The following is an 18,911-nucleotide window of genomic DNA, read 5'->3' as shown; positions in this document are numbered from 1 at the left end:
AAAGGTTTAAACAAAAATAAAAATTAAAAGACCCTTCGCGAATTTAAACTCAATATTTAAAAGAGGTCGAGAGTATTTGATCTGGGCTAAGTCGCCCATTACAAAAGGTGCAATAGCCTATTAATACTTGTGTAAATGTTGATAAACTGACAGTAATTATAATCTATCTACCACGTTGGTCTACATCAATCTGCATAACCCTTGGTGTCTAATGTCGTTCTTTCTGTATTTACTGATTCTCTGGTGTTTATGTTGGGTTTTTTTCCTTTTTGTAAGTACGTGTCCCCAGGTATGTATGTTCATCTTTCTGTATGTGTCGGTCCTTCGGTGTTTTGTTCATCCCGCTGTATTTGTTGGTCCTTCGGTGTTTTGTTCATCCCTCTGTTTTTGTTGGTCCTTCAGTGTTTTGTTCATCCCTCTGTATTTGTTGGTCCTTCAGTGTTTAGTTCATTCCTCTGTATGTGTTGGTCCTTCAGTGTTTAGTTCATCCCTCTGTATTTGTTGGTCCTTCAGTGTTTTGTTCATCTCTCTGTATTCGTTGGTCATTAAGTGTTCATGTTCATCCTTCCTATATCACGAACCTATATCAATGTTTGTATGCTTTGATAATTGTTTGGTGAGCTCATAGTGTCTGTGTTCCACATTTTGTATCCGGTATTGTTCTAGTTTATATAAGTATCTAAGCTGTATCTTCCGTGGTAACCGCGAGTCTCAAGAACAATTACCAGAGATTTTGTATGCACCCTGCTATCTGAATGAAACCACACTCTTACATACTGCTTACTTTGGCGGCTATTATGACTATATATGAACAGTTCGCCGTCGGTTGCTGTTGCCATAAAAAAAATGGTCTATTTGATATTTTCAGTTCTTCCATGGCCTTTTCACTTTCTGGAACTGAGATCTAGTAAAAGCTTCTTGGAATGCAAATAAATATAACAGTGGAGTTCAGATGTGAATGTTTTGTCTTAAAGTTCAAATTTACTTACTTTTTCAGTTCAGATCACTTTCATTTTGACTGGAATATATTTCCACACTGCCAACTAATGAATAAAACAGTTGGTGAATGTCAATGTCAATGTGTCAACAATATCGGAGTAGAAATAAGTAGTTATTCCACATGACAGTTATGTAAGTAACAAGCTTTAGGATACTGTGTTTAGTTAAGGCTACAACATCAAGGTGAAGACAAACCAGTCATCTACCTTTACATTTCGCCGTTTATGTACAAAGGGAAATATTGTCCAAGACAAAAGCTAAAGTCAAAATATACGCTAAACAACATGAATTTATTGCTTTCTTTACGTGTGAAAGCTGATTAGGGGTATGTTATTGATATGATTTCATATTAAATTGGAACATTAAAGCTTCAATTTCCGTGTTTTTGACACCGAATGTGTGCAGCTGTGCCGTATCTCCTTGTCGATCCTGGCCACACGAGAATGCATGAAATTATGAAAGTGTATTCCTTCCCAGCTCCGCATCAAATTGTGGGCGATCTTTGCTCCAGCCTCCCTGACTGAAGATGATCATGTGATGTCCTTACAATTTCCATTTATTTCACCCTCCATTTTGGGAAGTGACTTTGCACATTTTAAACTAATTTACAAATCTCATTAGTGGAAATGAGAAAACATTATACAGTATTTGGTCAACAAATTCATTAGATTTCCATAGCTATGCTAATAAGCTTGCTTGGCATTTGCGTGATAAGAGGTGAGGATTACGCGATGTCTTCCATTGGTTGTCAGTGAGGGGAAGCTATAGAAAGGGTAGGAAGTAGGGGACAGACAGGAAAGGGGGACTGGTGAGTGGCTACGTCAATGTGTGTCGGGCAGTTTGTTTTACATTCAGTTACGTATATTAAATGATTGCTCTACAACAGTGTAAATGTTATATGATATATTTCTAATCTCCTGAATGATCAACACATCATAAGGCCGTATAGATATTCTCTTGTGGCGGGACATGTGTATATATGATCTATGTAAGATATAAAGAGTGCTTTATTTTCATTAATGATACAAATACTATTCATTCAGGAATCGTACAAATGTTATGCACGTATAATTAGAATCAATATTTAAGATACATGAATGATACAAATATTCTACACAGTTGAATGATATCAACATTTGATATTCATGAATGGTTCCAATATTCTGCATAGTTGAATAGTGTCAATATTCGACATGATATAAAATACTGATATTCTACATCGGTGAATAATATTTTTTTTTTATCTGTATTCTACTCATTGGAATAATTCAAATATTCTGCATGCATGCAATGTACGAATGCTAAACATTAATTATGTGTTCTACGTTCAAGAATAGTACAGATCTGATAATTTCAACAATGACAACAAAACCAGTCACATTGTATTTTAGGAAAGTCGTTAATTTCAGGATTTTCACAGTAGAAAGGGGGGCCTATTTTTATTCACAACTGAAATTCGTTTGTACATTACAACTGATTTGCGTGGTTTTCTATTTGAATAGGCATTCCAGCAAAGCGCCTTAATAACGTGTTATTGTATGATCCAATGTATGTACCGTAGACAAACAATGACGCATGCTCATTTGGATGGTGTTTAGTCATTATGCGGTTTATTTCACGTGCATTCTCTTCATCGGTGCTGGTCACGTCTTCCGTCAAGTGTTTATGGTCCGTTCCTTTGATGCCCCCTTTTCTCCCTGCCAATCATAGAAAGAACAAATTGAACACTCCACTAATTCACCTAAGGTACGCCGAGTTGTAATATTTTTCCTCAGTGTGATCACAGAGATAAAAACAATAGAAGAAACATGTAGATGCAGATGTTTATGCAAGTTTACACTAAAGATTAAAGAAAACTGTATGGTACAATTTACCTGATCTGAATGTCGTATAGTTCAAATGACTGAGAGTGTAGCTGATATTCACTATCAAACTCGTTCAAATGATTTACTTTAGAAAAAGGCAACACATCTTATTGTTCCAGACTGCGACTTTCATCAAAATTAATGCCCGGTGACCGTCAGTTTTAAGACCTTTTGGGGAACGTGGATTAAGTAACGTTCATAGTGAGTATTTTAGTGGTGTAATCAACGCCGCCATACTCATACAGCCTAGTCGGGGAAACTAGGAATAGGCATATCAACTAAGACTTACAATGTCCTACGGTAGTAAAATGCAAATGTGTAACAAAATCATGTACATGGCATCAATGTGTCTCCTCTATCGTTATTGTACAGATGTCTCGCCGACATTGTTCGGTTCCTGGTATCGATATAGTGCAGACGTGTCTCCGGTTTCGATATTGTACCGATTTGTCTCTGCTATCGATATAGTGCAGACGTGTCTCCGGTTTCGATATTGTACCGATTTGTCTCTGCTATCGATATAGTGCAGATCTCTCCGGTTTCGATATTGTACCGATTTGTCTCTGCTATCGATATGGTGCAGATGTCTCCGGTTCCTGGATTTGTCTCTGCTATCGATATAGTGCAGATGTCTCCGGTTTCGATACTGTACCGATTTGTCTCTGCTATCGATATAGTGCAGATGTCTCCGGTTTCGATACTGTACCGATTTGTCTCTGCTATCGATATAGTGCAGATGTCTCCGGTTTCGATATTGTACCGATTTGTCTCTGCTATCGATATAGTGCAGATCTCTCCGGTTTCGATATTGTACCGATTTGTCTCTGCTATCGATATAGTGCAGATATAGTGCAGATCCGGTTTCGATATTGTACCGATTTGTCTCTGCTATCGATATAGTGCAGATCTCTCGGTTTCGAGTGCAGATGTGTCTCCGGTTTCGATATTGTACCGATTTGTCTCTGCTATCGATATAGTGCAGATGTGTCTCCGGTTTCGATATTGTACCGATTTGTCTCTGCTATCGATACAGTGCAGATGTGTCTCCGGTTTCGATATTGTACCGATTTGTCTCTGCTATCGATATAGTGCAGATGTGTCTCCGGTTTCGATATTGTACCGATTTGTCTCTGCTATCGATACAGTGCAGATGTGTCTCCGGTTTCGATATTGTACCGATTTGTCTCTGCTATCGATATAGTGCAGATGTCTCCGGTTTCGATATTCTGAAGACTGAACAAGCTTGGTTAATGTAATCATCCGGGCAAACACGACTTGTCCGTGGTATATTTTTGTGTATATTTTGAGTACGCAGTGGGTTGTTTTTATACAATGTAATGTGTACATATATATGAAACATACCCAGCAGACGTTCACTGGGAACAATATGTCAATATCTCGCTTGGGTGTACACATTTAGGTTAAATAACGTAATGGTAATCATTCAGCAACTTGAGATAAGACTGTCGACCAATGAATCACGTGACTGGTGTCCTATCGTAAAGCAAAAGTCAGAGTGAACAACAGGTAAAACTGACAATGTTCTCTAAATAACCGACAAGAAATACCGGCATTATCATTTCCCTGTTCGGGTACGAGGTGTCTACTTTATGGTATTTCTAATAAATCTGAGGAAACCGTGAGCCAAATAGTTCGCCTGGCCCAAGTAAACACACAGTCACACCTGCGCTCCGAGGCTTTCAATGACATGATTACCCCCGTCCGACTCCAACCTAGCAACCCTCGCGATCCCCTCCTGGGCTTTGTATTGCCCAGATCGCAGGTGGCTGCTCTCTCCTTTACTAGTGCACTGAATAACGACAGAGCCGCTCTACCGCTCGCTTCAACCTTCTACCCATCCAGCATGCGAGACCCCTTATGCTATCTCCCAGCAAACGGATTTGCCCAATTCGTTTCCATTCTCAAGAGACTGGTTGTATGTTTTGTAGGCTGCAGTTCTGGGTTATTTTTGGTTTGATTGTGTGTTTCTTGTTGTCTTTTTTGCTTTGTTGTTGCAAGGGCGATGTGGTGGGGGCCTGTTTTCTGTTTGGAACATACCCTTACAAAGTACATAAGTATAAAAATGGTGCTTTGAGAGTATGCAGAAAATAGTTACATATGTTTTGACACATTGAATAGTTTCACAAGAAGGAAAACAAATTAGTATATTATGTCCTTGGTGCTCTTGAATTGACGCACTGGCACCCTTGCGGTTAAACGAAGTTGTGTGTAACATCTAACGCTGGGCTTTCTTAAGTACGCCATAAACTATTGTCAATAACAGACTCTCGAATCTCCATTGTCAGATGGCACGGCAATACTGATCAACTTAACTGTCCCTCAGTAGGATTCCATAGATATAAAGGAATAGGGGTGGGATTAAGGTTTTCGGATAGATATTTGTTTTCTCTGACAAGGACCCAAAAAGAAAGCTTCGATAGCCATATACTACACCAAAGATGACGTGAGAAGGCGTTAATGGTGTTTAAGAGTTATGAAAGTAGCTGAAAGCGTTACCGAGAAAGCACTACCTCTAGATCCATAAAAATGAACAGGACTGTTGGACATTTTTATTTGCTAAGTTCCCAGCTATGTGCTGTGAAATTCAGCTCTTCTGTTGAGTTCGTGGGGAGGTTCCGTGGTCAATTTCATGACCAAAACAGGTGTCAGAAATCTATTTGATCAAGGGACTTTCGCAGTGATAAAATTCCCAGAATTAGGACAGGATTTGCTTAAGATAAAGCCTATCTTACAACAGGGGCCAAGTGTAATATCCAACTACACGGCCCTTCTAATCTGATTATCTTAATAGGCTGAAGGTTGGGAAATCCACCGGTTTGTCACTCTTTGGCGATACTGAAACGTTAGCAACAATAATGTGCAAGTCTCGGTTGGTTTACAACAATCTTTACTTGCACTAATTTGTAATAATAGCTTATTCGTTATATTTGTTGAGATGGCAGCTGATGACGTATGTCCCAGTGGGTGTGCTCTGAGGGAATCGTCAGTCTGCAAGAGGAAGTGATGGCCCTAAACAAGTCATAGCGGGGGCTGCAGACACTATGTTATATTATTGTTTTCATTCATTCAGCTTGTCAAAGGACAAAGCTATCGGTCTAAATTCTTATACGTATGAATTATACAAGTGAGGGATATAGTATATTCCTGTGGCACTTTCAACAACATTGCCCCCAACTGATGACGACAGGGGATTAAGCGACATATGACAGTGTGAAAAATGCATATCCACCAACGCGCGTAACGCCGGGTGGTTTCAGTGCTTAGTTTTACTGTGTTACTACCATTATCATCCATCCCCACAACAACAGTGTCATCTATAGGTGTTTTCTGCCCCATAACAACAGTGTCATCTGTAGGTGTTTTCTGCTTTGTAAGTGTGTCGCCGGGTGCAGTAGTATGATGACGGTCGTATGTGAGAGAGCTGGCACTTCAAAAAGAGCATAACGACATGTTGGAGTTAGCTAACACGCTTTGTAGGTGTGAAATGAGGCATGGGGTATATTCATTGACGCCATACAATGTGCAGAGGTATGGGTTAAGCCTTGCCAGTAACGATCAGCTTGGAGTAGATCTTGAGAACATCAGAAGTCATCACTCACTGTGTTTGTTAAATGACTCAAGAACAGGGGTCGCTATCAGCTATTGAATGAACGGGTAGAGCACTCAGCACACGGGATGCCCATTGACTCTGGTCTGCTCATAGCAAGTGATATTCAATAGTAACATAGGCACACAATTTGTGATAACGTCGGACGTACTGATCATCCTCTCCTATTTACATCTCCAGCCGACTCAGACAATGAGGGCAGCGCTTGTGTGATACGTCAGCCCCGCCCCTTTTATGCCTGCCTCTCAGCTAACGACCACAAGGCAATACGTAAACCAATGAGAACACTGGACGTGACTCCCACGTATGCAGATTGATCGATGATTTGTCAGCTATTGACACAAGATCAGCCTCCTGTCAGCGGCGAGTTGAGATTGACATTACCACTAGAGCGATAAGCAAACCTCCTCAAAAATTAGCAATACGAATTGGTAAAATATCATTTCAAGTCGACAGGTTTGAATTGATAAACCGAACACGTTTTGTGTATGCGTAGCTTTAGTAGGTGCTTCTGTGTCGGTTCTCTTCTGCTGGAAGTGATCACGTGCTCTCAACTTGACATCAACATAAGAATTAATTATTATAACAGTGGTGACTCCTCTCAGTGTCTGGCTGAGATCCCTAGCTTGTCGGTGACACACTGTCAGCCCTGGCTACTCTATCTCAAATGGCGAGGAGTGACCACTAGAAACCTCGATAACGTCACAGACACGGGAAAGGAAGCGCGTGGCTAGCAATGTAATGGCCTGGGAGGTGACACCTATGATACCATGTGGTCAGCATAGCAAGGATCTACTGTAACAGCTATCAGGACCTATTGAACTCAGTACTGTGGACCACACGTGTCCGCCTCACACAGCTCAAGACGACAACATCGAACCACACAACGTAGCTTGTCGGATACTCAGTTCCAGCAGTATTGAAACTGACAACTTTGAAAGTGGCTGTTGTCCTGTGTGCACGTAGCTGGCGTTGCTGCTGCACCTTTGTTGGTGTTGACATTTCACACGGAAATACTGTCTGCGTTTCCCCACGCCACGAGGAGCGAGTCTACCATGTAGGCAGTAGCTGTCACAAGTGTATGTTGTTTGTGTTGATATAGACAATATCCATGTTCTCAACAACTCTGTGCAATTGGTGTTGAAAGAACCAGATGTCCACGCAGCATCACCTAGTTTATTACAATTCATATCAATTCCAAAACATGAGTTTCACCACGACGCATAATGCTGATGTAAATCATTCGTAATTGTCTCATAACAATCTGTTTTCATTTTGTTGAAATTTCGCCGAAAATTCAATTTAGCAAATGCTCACGTACATAGTATTGACAATATTGTCCGTGGATTTTAAACAGTCATAACAGAGTATTTTGCAGGGTTAAAAATAAACATTGTAATATCTGTTTGTTGGTGATGTTTCAGATCAGGCAGCGGGGAGGGAGGTAGCGCCTCTAACGATTTAGAAGCGTGCACGGAAAAACATGAGAGGTAAGTGACGCTCACATAGACGCATATAAATAACTCCATTTTTTTTTTTTTTTTGTGTACTTAAATATTTCATCATTTTTATATTTAGGAAATATTGTGAAGACATGTGAATCAAACAGAGTGGACAGGTGCGCGCTATTTATGTTGCCATTAACCTTCGCGTATAGTAAATAAGAACCTTTCGAAGATTAGGTCAGACAGTTTGAAATGACTGGTCGGCGGTCTGACTGACGTCCGGAGGTATCGTGTCAATTCCCGCAATATACAAGAAAGCCACATGCATTTACATATTAGCCGCTGTCAGCTGTAGGTCGTGGTATTGTCCACCTCACTCAAGCTTTCGGTGACATGTGTAAACAGCAAATTGTTATTCACGGTTTTATTGTGCTGATATGTTGTTGATTTCTTTTCATTTCAAAATTGATAAATCAATTTTGTAATTTGCTGCACCATTCCTGAGAATTTCCTTCGTTGGTATTGTCCCAATTGAGCTGTAACTGCCTGTAACAGCAAGGAACAACGGTCTCGTGCACAAGATATAGCTGCTGAAGCGAGATTTTAAAGTATTACTTAAAAATGTCATGAAATCTTTTTTGAAAGTGGAAAGTGACAAGATTAAGCTTACAGTATGAACAGCCTGTTGGGGACATATTCATGTACGTAGAGTTGAGGCGGTCTGCGCTATCTACATACACCCGCCGCCGATAAACACATTCACATCCACAAAGCTGTCCACACCTTATACAAAACATGAAAGGGGCATATTTCACTGGAGTCTAAGACTTTATCACGAACAAATAAGTTTATCTTGAGACGATAGTTGAGGCCGACTGAAGCTGCGGAAGACACATGTAATCCGTATTTCAGTCTCCCAAATTGATCTTTTCAAGATGGCTTTTTGGAAGTGATTTCATCGTTCCAGCTTTATGTAACTGAGCACACAAAGCTTGTGTGATATTCTAGATAACAATACACCTACTATATAAGGGTGCCAAAATAATAAGCTTGGCAAACGTAAGGTTAACAGGCCAGTCGAGACATCAAAGAGAACCCCTAGTTAAAATTCAAGTCCCTTGTGTGCAAATTATCACTCTTGCAATTTACATGAGCTGGGATAATTGATTGCATCTCTCAGATAACGCCCGACCTTTTCCTCATATCTTATACCACAAGAAATACGTACTATCACGCATACGCTCTGTGAGAATCCAATCACATCGTTTGGCTATTCTCTGAAATCAGGATTTTGAATTATTTAGTGTTTAATTTTGTGCATCATAAACCTAATGATGTCATTTCAGTGGTGAATATTTAGTTTTCAAAAGTTCTTTGTTTTGAAATATACTGACTTACAACACGTCTAGACGGTGTTGGCAAATGCATTTAGATATTCATCTCGACATTTGAATACGAATAATGCTTTTTTCCCGAAACTTGCAACGTAAGTGTACGAGTAGTGGAGTTTGCCTCATTTCGGTGCATGTACTACTGACAAGAGTCCCCGTGTCGGGGAGGAGCGGGGATGGGCGCATAGGATGGCGTCCGTAACAGTGTATTGGCCGACGTATACACGGCGTCGCTACAGGTTAATGGTGAGCTTTGAAGCCCTACCGCAAATTGTGTTTTACACAGGCCAATTTGTGTGAACTGGGGACAAGAGATGTTTACATACGGAGATTGAGTATGTAGGAAGAGCAGTAGGAGACGGGGCGGGGGTGGGCACTGGGGACAGTGGGGGAGGTGCAGAAGAGAGACGAACAAGTACCATCAACACACAAAACCTCTCCATATAAATCTAAATATAAAAGTCCACAAGTCCCTAATTGAACTCAAGTCAATATTGCGCAATGCAGAATTATATTATATTATATTATATTATATTATATTATATTATATTATATTATATTATATTATATTATATTATATTATATTATATTATATTATATTATATTATATTATATTATTCTGAAACGACAATATATTTGCAATGCATACATACATGTGTGTATATGATATTACAAAGTGTCAATTCACAGACGGCGTGCGCTATCAAATCTATTCAGAATATTATGAAAATTACATAACAGATTCCCTTCAAATAGTTCCATTGATGTTCTTAAGTTATGGTGTATTTGAACCCCGAGGGTATTTCACTTGGAGGTTACGCACTTTTTCCATCACTTGTATTTTACCAGAGTTCGCCAAAATGTGTTCCTTGCAGTACTGGAAGACTGACTGCATGTGTTCCTCACATCACGCATAGACAATCTGACAATAATCATTAGTGCTATCCCAACACACATGTAGTGTGTGAGCTTCTGTTCTCACACACGCAGTGTGACATGTATGCAAAACGTGCGTTTGTATGTGCTGTACGAGCTTACTTAAAAATCACATAATCTAATCGTATATATAAAATGAAAACTGCAAGAGCGCTAACAGTTATTTTGTATTAATAAATCAAATATTAATCAGCGTAGGCTATCGTCACTTTGAATTTCATCTGGCGGATTACCGACGACATGCATTGCCCTTTAACTATCTGCTTTCCATTGTAACATTAGAATACGATCCTTACGCATTGATGAATTCCGGTAAATTCCACTATCCGAACTCGCATTTAACTAGTCTACCTATGCCACAATCTACCGAGGGCAATTGTATATTCGTGTGTCCCTGAACGGCAATCTGGGTAAATACACATGGAAACTGCAAGTCAAACGCTGCACCTACGTGAAAGCTATTGTTCCCGGGATTGAAAGTAATTAGATGCTCTTCACAATTCCATCTACCAGCTTGCTGACAGTATGTGTTTCCATACAACGAGAATAACTGAGATTTTTAAGGATGTGTTTTTGGAATGACTGGGATAGAGTATGATTGTGGTAAGGAATTGTGGATAGATAGTAAAAGAACACAGAAAAATGTAATCTATGAGATGAGAATATTACGAAAGAATGTTATGAGTAAGAACAAATCTTAATTAAAGAAAGAATCACGACTCCGAACGTGTGGAACAAATTATACCCACACGGCACCTCCCAAATATTGCGTTACTATGAACATCAGCGCCACACCGGGAATTATGCGCTCCATATCAATCACAGTTTTTTTTCTGGAATATACTTCATATCTAAGAAAATGTAATGTAGTCAGAATGCCTTAATTAGAAATGTTTTTACACATATAATCAAAGTTTCTAATCAAATATTTGTATGAATAAATAAATAAATAAATAAATAAATAAATAAAATAAATAAATAAATAAATAAATAAATAAATAAATAAATAAATAAATAAATAACCACGCCTTCTATTTTTCTATGTATTACTTCTGTTTCTTCCGTTATTCTGACTATGAAAATTGTAATTTCTGTTTGAAATATACATTTATAGCAAAGTTATAAACGATTGGCGTTATGTTTTTCTAAATAAGTTAAAGGTAAACTCGGCATCTCATTTTGTAACGAAATATATTGAGAGACGGGAAATGGAAGCACATCACAATGAAAGGAAGATAATTGAAGTTAGCTATAAAATGACGATTACAATCAAGTTTATTTTCCACCAGTGGTTAATATACGTTGTTTGAGGATATTTGTGTATAATATTGTATTATTTTAATGTCATTTTCTGTAATATATATTTAATATCATGTTCTACGTATTATCAGGGTTGAAGCGATGAAGGAAAAATCAAAGAATGCAGCACGCACGCGGCGCGAGAAGGAGAATGCGGAGTTTTACGAGTTGGCCAAGATGTTGCCACTCCCGTCCGCCATCACTAGCCAGCTGGACAAGGCGTCCATCATCAGACTGTCCACAAGCTACCTGAAGATGAGGACGGTGTTCCCAGATGGTAGGCCCAACATATATCTTAATACCCCTCTCTGTCACTTACCATATACTTGTGGAAACTTACACTGCACGATAGGCATACACTCGCCAGCCTCATACTTATACACGGGCAGCTTTTTATCTCACCATGAACGGTCACACTGGACCTTTGTCTTATATGCAATACCCTGTGATCTTAAATTAAACTGACTATATTAAATCATCAAAGCGCGTCGTCGCCTTGGACGCAAAATATGTAATTTTACGCTCTTTCTCATTACGGGTGTTGTTACAATGAACAATAGTCTTGTCTACTCTTCTGAAAATACAAATCGGTCGTCATGTTGCCCTCATCTCTCACAACTAATTCGTATGACTGCAGTCAACAGTGTTACCCTATTTGTTCTGAACGATGAATACATAAAATTAATATGTGACTGTGTCTTTAGTATATGAAACAGACGATATTCTTCGTTCCTACAAATAACATATCGATATGTATTTTTCGTTTTCGCCGGAAGTCCACAGATGGGAAACATTCCTAATAGCTAAACTAATCGGTTGATGAAAACCAACTGTCAGAATTCAAATACAGCATATTCTGTTGCATTTTTGTCAAGAACTTGGAGAGAATCGTACGACATATTACCGTGTTAAGTCCTATTTACTTGTTGATATTTGGTGTAATATTTCACTCATAAATCAATTTCCGATTAAGCATGTAGCGTGAAACTTGTTTCTTAGATAAACCGGAGTTGCACTTTATTGGATTGGCAATAAATGTGTTTAGTTTGACATAGAATAAATAAAGTAACAAATGTGTGAAATAATGTTTATTATCTGGCCCACTTGAGCCTGAAATTTATGATATTCAATTGTTGCTGGGACAATATGATTTATACATTATACCGCCAGCGGTTAGACACTACCACGCCTCAAGTGACATGAAATGCATCCATTGATACTCAAACTAGTTTTATTGAACAATAAAATGTCTCCAATATTTGTATGAATCCAGAAATTCCACAAATTGTACAGATTTAGTTACTGTGCGCAATTGCTTGTCTCTTATATAGAACTTAGTTATTGATATGGAACTGTAACGAAGGCGACTTCCCTTCGTTATTTGTGTGGCTGTGAATGGTGTTAATAATATTCCCATTAATCATTGTATGATAACCTCAAATTTGCAGGTGCAACATTTGGGTAAATTGTTCAAAATAATTGTTCAAGGTTAAAGTATTTTTTTAAAGTTTAAAACAAATGTCTGTTCATTAATCAGTCCAAATGATCAGTATGATGTCCAGTGTTTAATCATTGATCACGACAAATATATTTGGCTCTGTCTGTCGAGTACCAGGATAATCAGCCTCGTTTGCAATTTCTTTTTTCCGCCTCGCTCGCAACAAGTCCTACATGGCGGTGCGCGCGTGTCCAGCACAGCGGGGACCTGCCTGGAGTGTTATTATAATTGCTAAATGCTTGGGGGACAATTAATTTGAAGATGCTGCCATGCGGGAAAGGATAGGGCCTATGGCAAGATGTGGATCTTTTCTAGTACTGTAAGATCTGCCTATGCTCCCATGTTTTAGGCTAGCACAGTCCTGGTAACGTGTAGATAATATAAAAAAGCACCTCGACCAACTTCATAAATAGGCATTAACTTACACTATATAGTTTACATTTTTCTTTCAGATATAAATTTCAAAATTATTTCAGTGACACAGTGTTAGGCGTCTACCATGGATTTTTTTTATTTCCATGAAAACTATTTGGGGAATAATAATAACATGCTAGTAAATGATGAATTTGGAAAGCTTTTACTACTATTAATATCCCTGCAGAAAAGCTGAAACAAAAAAACTGATGTTATTTGTTTTTCCCAAGCGGTGTACTTTTATTTACTCAATATTGTCTTCAACTAAATGCTGACTTCCAATTATAGGCACTAAGTAATGGTTATTTCATGTGGACGCCGTCATCCTGATATCTCCAATTTAAATAGATTGGCGTTTTATTAGGCTACAGTCTTAAAACAACCACAAGCAGTACATTTCCTCTTTAATTCAGCAACAATAAATTTCACAATAACTTTTGAGATATCATCTCAGTTTGGCACCCAAGGCGCAACAACACGTGCTATCATCGCAGGGGTTAATTACTCAGCCTGTTAACCGCCATTTACAATGATGTACTGCTGCGCCGTGAACTATAGTGCCATTAAACAATCTCATCATTAGGCGAGAGTAACCAGTGCATCAACTGATACGCAAACGTAACTATCTTGACGTTGTTTCAAGAAATTTCACGATTGCCGAGAAAGGCGCTAGAGCGATGAATATTCTGTATACACAAACCCCTTGTTCTTTGTAGATTTGAGTATAATAAATAAGCATAAATGTACTGACACATTGACACATAGTCCAATACTTAGTTTTACATGTGTACATTGTTACATAAATACTGGTATCTGCCAGATTAGTATTTAGTTAGGAATGTCCCACGGTGCCGTAAAGTCAGACACATGTCCTACAGTGCCGTAAAGTCAGACACATGTCCTACAGTGCCGTAAAGTCAGACACATGTCCTACATTGCCGTAAAGTCAGACACATGTCCTACATTGCCGTAAAGTCAGACACATGTTCTACATTGCCGTAGAGTCAGACACATGTCCAACAGTGATGTAAATTCAGACCTCAGAGGTATTTAGTCGGACTATCGTCTACTAGTATTATGTAGACCGACTCATGTCCCGCAGAAGCATAGCATACAACCAGACGCATGTCCTACTGTAGCATGTATGAATACACTTAGTCCTACAGTGCCATGTTGTCAGACTCGTATCCTACAGTGATATACAGCCAAATATATGACTTGACGAAACAAACCAAGTCCTTTACTGTCAGTTTTGAACAATTCATCCAAATGCGCGTACGCAGCTTTGCACCAGGCCCTTTGTATACGAAGGTTGTAAAGAAAGCGGTATTGTATACGCAGACAAAAGGTTAATTTCTCCTCTGGCCACAGCCGGACATTAGAGTTTGTTACTATCGAATGCTAATTCTTTTTCACTTACTCTTGGTTTTCAGTGTGTCTTATTGGCAACAATGTCAATCGTTGTTTGGTTAAGGTTGAAATAATTTCTCGCTTTATTCCGTTCTCTAGCGATTATATCTGAGAATAGGAGTCATTACACACTAGAATCAAGTATGTTCTTGACCCCTACAGATATGTGCACCTGACTCTTCTGTTATGGGGGACCCTTAATTACCTCACACAGTAAAACAGAATTTGTGACTCTAGGATCAAAAGCACAGTTATCAAAGTCTCATAATCACTTACTGTCACAATTGGTGACTGTGACATTGTATCATCTGACTGTGCCATAAGTCTAGGAGTTACATTTCAGAGTAACCACGGAACAACGTGTCAATCAAATGTCAAATCACAACATCAGTCGAATATGATATCTTCTCAAAACAGAAACAGTCAAACTCTGTTTGCAAACGTTTGCGTCAATAGCCCAGCTTCTCTACTATCTAGAACTTCAGAGAATTCAAAAGTCTGCATCACCCCTCATTACTCGTTCCCGACGCAATCCCTCCACTAGGTACCCATGGAGTGCATTGAGTGCAAAATTATTATTGTAAGTACTTCTATGACAATGACGCCTGTTTCTCACAAGCCCTGCCAATCTCTTCGTTATGTGGGCTGGTTCTCCTTAACTCTCTCTGGAACAATCTTCCAATATCTCTCAGATCTTCGAAACAGCTCATCTCTTTCTGTTTCAAAGTATGGTTGTTATGCTGCAGCTGTATGGTACTGACTGTATATCCCACAGGACGTCTGTTTGTTATGCTGCAGCTGTATGGTACTGACTGTATATCCCACATGACGTCTGTTTGTTATGCTGCAGCTGTATGGTACTGACTGTATATCCCACAGGACGTCTGTTTGTTATGCTGCAGCTGTATGGTACTGACTGTATATCCCACAGGACGTCTGTTTGTTATGCTGCAGCTGTATGGTACTGACTGTATATCCCACAGGACGTCTGTTTGTTATGCTGCAGCTGTATGGTACTGACTGTATATCCCACAGGACGTCTGTTTGTTATGCAGCTATATGGTACTGACTGTATATCCCACAGGACGTCTGTTTGTTATGCTGCAGCTGTATGGTACTGACTGTATATCCCACATGACGTCTGTTTGTTATGATGCAGCTATATGGTACTGACTGTATATCCCACAGGACGTCTGTTTGTTATGATGCAGCTGTATGGTACTGACTGTATATCCCACAGGACGTCTGTTTGTTATGCTGCAGCTGTATGGTACTGACTGTATATCCCACAGGACGTCTGTTTGTTATGATGCAGCTATATGGTACTGACTGTATATCCCACAGGACGTCTGTTTGTTATGCTGCAGCTATATGGTACTGACTGTATATCCCACAGGACGTCTGTTTGTTATGATGCAGCTGTATGGTACTGACTGTATATCCCACAGGACGTCTGTTTGTTATGCTGCAGCTGTATGGTACTTACTGTATATCCCACAGGACGTCTGTTTGTTATGATGCAGCTGTATGGTACTGACTGTATATCCCACATGACGTCTGTTTGTTATGATGCAGCTGTATGGTACTGACTGTATATCCCACATGACGTCTGTTTGTTATGCTGCAGCTGTATGGTACTGACTGTATATCCCACATGACGTCTGTTTGTTATGATGCAGCTATATGGTACTGACTGTATATCCCACAGGACGTCTGTTTGTTATGCTGCAGCTGTATGGTACTGACTGTATATCCCACAGGACGTCTGTTTGTTATGCTGCAGCTATATGGTACTGACTGTATATCCCACAGGACGTCTGTTTGTTATGATGCAGCTGTATGGTACTTGACTGTATATCCCACAGGACGTCTGTTTGTTATGATGCAGCTGTATGGTACTGACTGTATATCCCACAGGACGTCTGTTTGTTATGATGCAGCTATATGGTACTGACTGTATATCCCACAGGACGTCTGTTTGTTATGCTGCAGCTATATGGTACTGACTGTATATCCCATAGGACGTCTGTTTGTTATGCTGCAGCTATATGGTACTGACTGTATATCTCATAGGACGTCTGTTTGTTATGCTGCAGCTATATTGTATTGACTGTTTATCCCACAGGACGTCTGTTTGTTATGCTGCAGCTATATGGTACTGACTGTATATCCCATAGGACGTTTGTTTGTTATGATGCAGCTGTATGGTACTTACTGTATATCCCATAAGACGTCTGTTTGTGATGCTGCAGCTATATGGTACTGATTGAAATCAGCGGTATATGTTGCCGTCTACTCCAGGCAGTGTACCCAATGTGTGTGCCTTGTATGAATTTCCTTACCGTGTACTCCAGACAGCGTACCCAATCTGTGTGCCTTGTATGAATTTCCTTACCGTGTACTCCAGGCAGCGTACCCAATCTGTGTGCCTTGTATGAATCTCCTTACCGTGTACTCCAGACAGTGTACCCAATCTGTGTACCTTGTATGAATCTCCTTACCGTGTACTCCAGACAGCGTAGCCAGTGCGTGTCCTTTGTATGAATCATATTGTGTGTCCGACATGTGAGTCTCCTTACCTACCTCCACACACCTTGACCCTATGTGTGTGCATATGTGAGTCTCCTTACCTACCTCCAAACACTTTTACCCTATGTGTGTGCATATGTGAGTCTCCTTACCTACCTCCACACACCTTTGCCCTATGTGGGTCCATATGTGAATCTCCTTACCTACCTCCACACACCTTGACCCTATGTGTGTGAATATGTGAGTCTCCTTACCTACCTCCACACACCTTGACCCTATGTGTGTGCATATGTGAGTCTCCTTACCTACCTCCACACACCCTTACCCTATGTGTGTCCATATGTGAGTCTCCTTACCTACCTCCACACACCCTTACCCTATGTGTGTGCATATGTGAGTCTCCTTACCTACCTCTACACACACTTATCCTATATGTGTCCATATGTGAGTCTCCTTACCTACCTCCACACACCCTTACCCTATGTTTGTCCATATGTGAGTCTCCTTACCTACCTCCACACACCCTTACCCTATGTGTGTCCATATGTTAGTCTCCGTTCCTACCCTCACACACCCTTATCCTATATGTGTCCATGTGTGAGGTTTCTCACCAACCTAAACACAACCTTACTTTGCGTATGTCCCATATGTAAATTCCCTTACTGTCTGCTCCACTGAACTGGGGTGCTATCCAGTGTGTGAATCTGTTTACCGCCTACTACACACAACCTATCCTGTGAGTGTCCATATTTGAATCTGTTCACTGTCTCAATGCGTGAATCTGCCTACTCCGAACAACCTACCCTGTATGCGTCCTATGTTTGATTTTCCCTATTATTATTTGAGATAATATCAACAACCATGTCTCTAAAGTCATACTTTGTGGTATGAACCATGTGACACATATTAAATTTCAAGAAAGTGAAATTTTCGGACGAAAACAAAATCCCGGTTACGTTTTTGATATACAGTAGTGGCAAGATATATTAGCCAGGAGGCCACAGATACCTACTTCCATGATGTCTTCTATGTGTACATCGATATTATTAATATACGTCAACTCTCTCTGTCGCCGCGGTCAATCAAGAATAATATCAGTTTATTATATAACATATGTGTTTCCCACGGCATTCATTTCAGCTGTGTAGAAAAGACGAAAATTGATATTAAATCCGTAGAGCGAAGTCCGTCATGTCGACACTGTTATGAATGGATAAGCTTAAAATGCGAGGGTTTGTGTATGAATTGACACAATAACATAGAGATTAGAAGCAGTGTTTTGTTGACAATGTAACCCTGTATCCACGCCGATCACAGTATTAGAATAAACATGTTCCGTCTGTTCTAGCGCTACAGGCTACAGAGAGTGCTAGTGTAAAATGGAACATACTTTAATGCCAATCTCTTTGTTGAACATGTTATTGTGACACTGATCTCGACAACCGAGAATACTTGCATGTTATCCGGTTTTTGTGTTTGACGTTTCTTTAGTCAGTG

The 18,911-nt window shown here is 39.7% G+C and overlaps 1 protein-coding gene across 2 annotated transcripts in view; it reads left to right on the top strand.

Moving 5' to 3' along the window:
- The first annotated feature begins 1,756 nt into the window (after positions 1-1,756).
- The window catches only part of LOC124285257 (single-minded homolog 2-like), a 52,253-nt gene continuing 35,098 nt past the window's right edge, over positions 1,757-18,911 (top strand). Inside the window, exons 1-3 of one of the 2 annotated variants that reach the window (XM_046721455.1) lie at positions 1,757-1,807; positions 7,917-7,982; positions 11,656-11,840. In XM_046721455.1, the coding sequence (XP_046577411.1) occupies positions 11,666-11,840 (175 nt within the window). In that variant the 5' untranslated portion in view covers positions 1,757-1,807; positions 7,917-7,982; positions 11,656-11,665. Of the gene's footprint in view, positions 1,808-6,968; positions 7,572-7,916; positions 7,983-11,655; positions 11,841-18,911 lie in introns of those variants that run through there. The other variant, XM_046721454.1, reaches the window with a different exon arrangement.

The sequence above is a fragment of the Haliotis rubra genome, unplaced genomic scaffold (assembly GCF_003918875.1).
Source record: "Haliotis rubra isolate DU_JTF1 unplaced genomic scaffold, ASM391887v1 Scf356, whole genome shotgun sequence".
In the NCBI taxonomy this organism is placed as follows: Eukaryota; Metazoa; Mollusca; class Gastropoda; order Lepetellida; family Haliotidae; genus Haliotis; species Haliotis rubra.
This window is presented reverse-complemented; position numbering and strand designations above follow the sequence as displayed.